At 54.5% G+C, this 6,000-nt stretch overlaps 1 protein-coding gene across 12 annotated transcripts in view; it reads left to right on the plus strand.

Annotated features, from left to right (window-relative positions):
- Positions 1-5,757, plus strand: part of CPNE2 (copine 2) — a 51,279-nt gene extending 45,522 nt beyond the window's left edge. Inside the window, exons 15-19 of one of the 12 annotated variants that reach the window (XM_024747365.1) lie at positions 935-1,041; positions 3,573-3,809; positions 3,927-3,993; positions 4,898-4,953; positions 5,166-5,280. In XM_024747365.1, the coding sequence (XP_024603133.1) occupies positions 935-1,041; positions 3,573-3,809; positions 3,927-3,993; positions 4,898-4,936 (450 nt within the window). In that variant the 3' untranslated portion in view covers positions 4,937-4,953; positions 5,166-5,280. The other 11 variants (XR_003003541.1, XM_024747364.1, XM_024747367.1 and 8 more) reach the window with 11 other exon arrangements.
- The last annotated feature ends 243 nt before the right edge of the window (positions 5,758-6,000 follow it).

Below are 6,000 nucleotides of genomic sequence, written 5' to 3' on the forward strand. Positions count from 1 at the left end.
CTGTGGGGCCTCATCCTTCCCTCTGCTCTGACCCATGTGACTTGGGCCTTCCCATCCATGGCCCATTGATGGTTGGCTACCTAGGCAACTGGTGCCATAGCAGAGGGGGAACTGGGAAGCAGCCAGCACCCTGGAAATTTCCCTCCACTCCCCAAGGCCCTCAGCAGCCAACTTCTCAGAAATAAGCTAGGGATGAGTGCAGCTTCCCCGGACTCTGCCTAGAACTGTTGTGGTCAAGTCAGTTTCTTATAAATCAAATCACATGTTAAATGCATTGGGGAAGTGGCTATTTACAGCCCTAGAAGCCTGAAGAACCTCTTGGGTAAATGCTAGAGATACTCTGTCCTTGAAATGTGTTGGAAATTTGGGGTTTGGGTTCGACCTGTCAGCAGTTGGCTGTGTTTATGGAGCCCGCACAGGGTGCCAGGCCCATGAGATGCAGAGGTGTGAGGGGAGGGGCTGCCCTGAGGAGCTCTAAGGGCGTGGGGGGAGAGGAGTATCCAGAGAAGCCTGCCCCAAGGGGTAATCGCTGGCAGTGAAAGCAGAGCTCAGGGCTTGGGGGAGCCCTCACATCCACTCGGGATGGAGGAGTAGACGCTCAGAGAGGTCTTGGAGCTGTGGCTGGGGAGGGTACGCCAGGCAGAAGGAAGTAAACCAGGAAAGGCATGGAGGTGGGAAAGCTTGGGGTAGGGTAGACCAGGACTATGCATGGGGACAGCAGAGGCTCTTCCCACCTCCTCCTGCCTGATTCCACCCTTCTTTCTCCCCTTCCACAGCCCCTCCCTCACCCGCCGCCACCTCCCCTGTCGTGGGGATGGGATCGTGGACCCCTAGGGTTGCAGTAGACCTTAGAGGCTACTGGACAACCTCATTTTTGCCTGGGATGGGCATAAAGCCTAGGACTTGTCAGTGGCACTTCGCTTCTCCCTGCCAGGCCCCACTATTGGAGAGACAGCTACTGGCCACTGCTGCCATTGTGGAAAGAGCCCTAACTTTGGAGTTACGGCTTGGGCTTGAATCTCAGCTGTGCCATTCCTGGCGGTGAGTCCTTGAGCAAGTCACTGAACCTCTCTCAGCCTGAGCCTGTCTCCCCAACCTCCAAAAGGAGAATCCCAGCGTGAGGATGACACGGAGCATGTGTGGTCACCACCACCGTGACTCACCTTTTCAGTTGGTGCCTACTGTTCTGCAGGAACCCAGGCCATGGGGAAGAAGGCTCCAAGGCTGTGAGGGAGGCCTCAGCCTGTGTGCTCCAAGTCTCCTAATGTAGACACGTGGCTGGTGGAAAGGGAGAGCCAAGAGGGCCATGTGGGGAGGAGGGTGGGAGATAGCCATCTGAGCTGGAGGGGGCTTGGAGACCAGTCCCACCCCGAGTGGTGAGGCCTGTCACCCAAGGCCAAGTGTTCTTTTCTGTCCTCATTGCTAGGCCTCTCAATGCCTTCTTCCCTCCTGCCAGCCTAGGTGCCCCAGAAATACTGCCATGGACTATTTTTGGTGGGATGGAAGTGGGGTTAGAGGGCCACTTAGGGAAAGGGTGCTGGCTAGAATGATGGTGGGCTATGAGGGGACAAGGGTCTGGATGAGCTTATGAGGTGCCCCTCAACCCCAGGAATGGGGACTGGCAGCAGCAGCCCTCCACTACAGGAATTCGGGCTGCCATCTCCATAGCAACAGGTATCCATCCCCAGCCAAGCTTTTGGCCTCTTAAAGGTACTGTTCAGGAGTTGTTGGACTACTGCTGTCGAGGATTGGGGGTTAGGATGGTGGCATTCGTACCTCCACATGGTTCATTCCTTTCAGGTTGTGCTTGGGGGACAGGCAGGAGAGCTAGGCATCCTAGCTGGCTGAACTTGTGGTCTCTTGATTGTTTCCCAGGGAGCAAACGGCTTTGCTGGATGAGAAGGTGGCCAAATGATGACTTGGGGGCTAGCTTGGTTCTGCCCTTTTTAGCTCCATGACCTTGACTAGTCTGGGTCCCCGTTTCCTCTCCTGAGAATCAGAAGAGTCAGAAGAGAAGGCAGAAGCCCCAAACAGAGAACATTAGGGCCACAAGGGCTTTTCTGTTCATCTTATGTATGGGGAAAACTGAGTTCCCCAAAAGGGGCCAGAGGGTGCTAAGCACAGAGCCAAGTTGAAAATGAGGTCTTAGGCAGCTAGGAATGCTGGGGCTTCTGCCCACAGATCATCCAGTGAGATTTCCCGAATGTCATTCACTCACTCCCCACCTCCACAGTCTATGCTATGGCCACCTGTCACCTACACTAGTTATTCATATTTTTTTCATGTAAACAATTTTATAAAGAAACTATAACCCACTGTAAGGGAAAAGTTACCACTTACCATAGAGAGTAACAATAAAAATAAATACACCAGGCTGCAGAGTGGTATCAGAGTCTACCTAGAGACTGCTGTCCCTGGAGCTCTGAGCTTCCTGCCTTTTCTCTGTTTTTAATAAGGAAGGTTAGCAAGAGGGACACACGAGCACCAAACTGAGACTTCCTCCTGGGTGCAAATTGTAGAATTCAAAGACCACTGCAAAACCAATACCCTGGGCTTCCCTGGTGGCGTAGTGGTTGAGAGTCTGCCTGCTAATGCAGGGGACACGGGTTCGAGCCCTGGTCTGGGAAGACCCCACATGCCACGGAGCAGCTGGGCCCGTGAGCCACAATTACTGAGCTTGCGCATCTGGAGCCTCTGCTCTGCCACAAGAGAGGCCGCGACAGTGAGAGGCCCGCGCACCGCGATGAAGAGTGGCCCCCGCTCGCTGCAACTAGAGAAAGCTCTCGCACAGAAACAAAGACCCAACACAGCAAAAATAAATAAGTAAATAAACTCCTAGCCCCAACATCTTCTTAAAAAAAAAAACAAAAAACAAAAAACCAATACCCTTTCCACTGTTACTGATGCTGTGTCTGGGGTGTGCCTCCAGGTCTGCTTGTTGCCAGCAGAGTCCCACAATCCCAGAAGCACTGACCTAGATGATCTGCTTAGCTCCTGCAAGGGGTCTCTGAGGCCGGCTGTGCTAATGGGGAACGAGCAGCATCACAGGTGTTCAAGTGAAGGTGGAGCAGAGAAGGGGAGGCTGCTCCCAGAGTCCACAAGCCAGAATGCATATTCCTCAACAGCCGTGGGCCTCACTCTGCCACAGATGCAGCTGTCGATTACCAAGCCAGCATGGTCTCTTTGAGAGGTGCAGGAATTCCCACTTTGCAGACGAAGAAACTGAGGCACGGCGAGTTGAGTCAGTTGCCCAGAGTCCCACGGTGTAGCCACTGTCAGAGCCAGGCCTGGAGTCTGGGGCTCTCAAACCCCCAAGCTGGGGAGTCTGACATTACACAGGGCAGGAGGAAGAGAGCAGTTTGTGCTTCCAGCTGTGACAGAGGAGAGGCCTACAGGGCCAAAGCACTGAGAGGTGGCTGCCTAGGGAGGTGGCTGGGGTTCAGCAACAGCTCGGGGAGACAAGCCACCTTCCTCCCAGGGGTCAGAGGGTTTGGGGAGATTGGGAAAGGACGGAGGGGAAGGGTGGCCAGGGGCCGAGGGCTGTGCTGAGCGCCTGTTGACCCCCTCCGCAGCAATACTTCATCCTCCTTATCATCACGGACGGTGTCATCAGCGACATGGAGGAGACGCGGCACGCCGTGGTGCAGGCCTCCAAGCTGCCCATGTCCATCATCATCGTGGGCGTGGGTAACGCCGACTTCGCTGCCATGGAGTTCCTGGACGGGGACAACCGCACGCTGCGCTCCCACACAGGGGAGGAGGCAGCTCGCGATATCGTGCAGTTCGTGCCCTTTCGAGAATTCCGCAACGTGAGTGTGGGCCCGGGCTGGGGAGGAGGCGGTTACAGGACCCCAGCAACCATAGTTAATAATCCAGAATGAAGGCGCTGGGATTGTCTGCCCAATCCTAGGCTCCTCTACCCTCAGCTCTGTTGACTACGTACCTCCTGAGAGCCTACTACCAGCCTGGCACCATGCAAGGCCCTGCCCCCAGGTGAGGCCATATGACGGTTGCATGAGCACTTGCTTCAGCAAGCTGACAGAACTCAAGGGAGTAGTGCCCAGTCCAGACTGGGGCTCCAGGACAGGGGTTCCCGGAGGACCTGCCCTCTAAACCTGAATCAGAAGTCGGCGTCATCCATGCGGGGGAAAGCATTCCAGGAGAAAGAGATGAGAGTAAGGCCCAGAGGCGTGAGGGGCTTTCCAGGAAATCAAACCTCGCCAACCACCTCGCTTCAGGTGGAAAACAGGGCCCATCTTAGGATGGCCTCCTCTCCCTGAGGGCCGCTCTAGGAAGAACTGGTGGCCTCCCTTGCTCCTGGAGGTGGCTCTGGTCCTATCTGCAGGTGACCCAGGTCTGCTTACAAGGAGGCTGGCATTAGCTTCCTGGTTGCTGTCCTTGCAGCTGGGCCCGCAGGCAGCCCCAGAGGGAGCAGTCTGTCAGATGCCAGGCTGGGGCCGAGCTTTCATTTGACCAGAGGCACACTGTATAGCCTTGGGCAAGTCCGTGACCTTTCCTCCTGGCCTCAGCTGCCTCAGCTGTAAGCCTCAGGGTGCTGTGGCTCAGGTCCTGGGAGCCAGTCCCAGCAAGAACTGGCCACTCTGATTTGTAATCACTGGTGCTCACATCTCTGCCCAGTACCCTCTGGGTTTGCCTGAGCTAGTTCCAGTTCCTTCCTCTGGAGCGTGAGCTTCCTGAGGACAAATGCTGGGTGTTGGCCACCCAGGCACTGCATGGACACTGAACGAGCTCCTGGTGTGCCCAGCCTGTGACTGGGTGCCGAGCAGTGAAATCAGACAGTCACAACCCCTTAATACCAGCCAAGAAGGTGCTCAGGAAATGTTTGCCGGATGAGTAGGCCGTGCAGCTCACCTCCACCATCTCTTTGCCCCAAAAGCCTCCCATAGACAGATTCATCCTGAAACGTTACTCCTAGGCACCTCAAGTGCTCAGGTAAGAGTTACACTTAATGTGAAGGAAAGCACTGCTAAGGGTGGGATTTCAGGCCTGGGCTGGGCTGTGGAACGCTAGTTTTAGACAGCTCTGGTCCTCTGCTCTGGTTTTGTCCTGCAGGGACACCTTCTGTACCAGCTCCCTGGGCATGGTGCCCCTCACCACTTCATCCAGTGATCCTTTCTCTCTCCTCTCTCCACCCTACCCTGCAGGCAGCAAAAGAGACCTTGGCGAAAGCTGTGCTGGCAGAGCTGCCCCAACAAGTTGTTCAGTATTTCAAGCATAAAAACCTGCCCCCCACCAACTCGGAGCCCGCCTGAGTGCCAGCCCTCACCCAGCAGCAGCATGCCGGCTGGGCCTCCCGCCCTCCCCAGGAACATGCACGCTCACCCTGCTTCCTTGTGGGTGGCCTTTTTTTTTTTTTCTTTTAAACTGATCCACATTTTTATTTTCTACAACTGGACCTCCACACCCCCAACTTCCTGCAGCCCAGCTGGGCTTCCTTTATTGGAGTCGATTGATGATACTTCCAGGCCAAACCGGCTTCCTCTCCTCCTCTCCCCACCCTTGCCACTCTTAAGTATTGAATGTACTTTGTATAATTTTAGTGGAATTGTTTGTTATTAAAGAGAATAAAATTTTTACAATCATAACTGGCTTTTTCCAAGTAACTAGCTGCAGACTCAAAGGAATGTGTCCCCGGTGCATGCTGTGTGGTAGCCTGCACCTAATTCCTGCTCTGTTTTCTAATACTGTGATCGTGTTCTACTTGTTATACTCAGGGTAATAAAGGAGTTTCAGATGTCCCTGTGTCAGCTCCTTCCTCAGCTGGGACCTGATGGGCTCAATGATCTGGGAAAGGAAACATGAAAACCCCTTCCCCCCAGCAAGCCTGTGAAATTGGTATAATCACTTCTACTTGGGGACATGCATTCCACACAAACAGTAATGCAGCTGTTAAGCTGGCACAGAATTTGGCACATCACACATGCTCAATAAGTATCTGTGGGGCAATGAAATGCACGGTCCCTCCCCAGCCTTCTAGGC

This window comes from Neophocaena asiaeorientalis, unplaced genomic scaffold (genome assembly GCF_003031525.2).
Source record: "Neophocaena asiaeorientalis asiaeorientalis breed wild unplaced genomic scaffold, Neophocaena_asiaeorientalis_V1.1 scaffold438, whole genome shotgun sequence".
Classification (NCBI taxonomy): domain Eukaryota; kingdom Metazoa; phylum Chordata; class Mammalia; order Artiodactyla; family Phocoenidae; genus Neophocaena; species Neophocaena asiaeorientalis.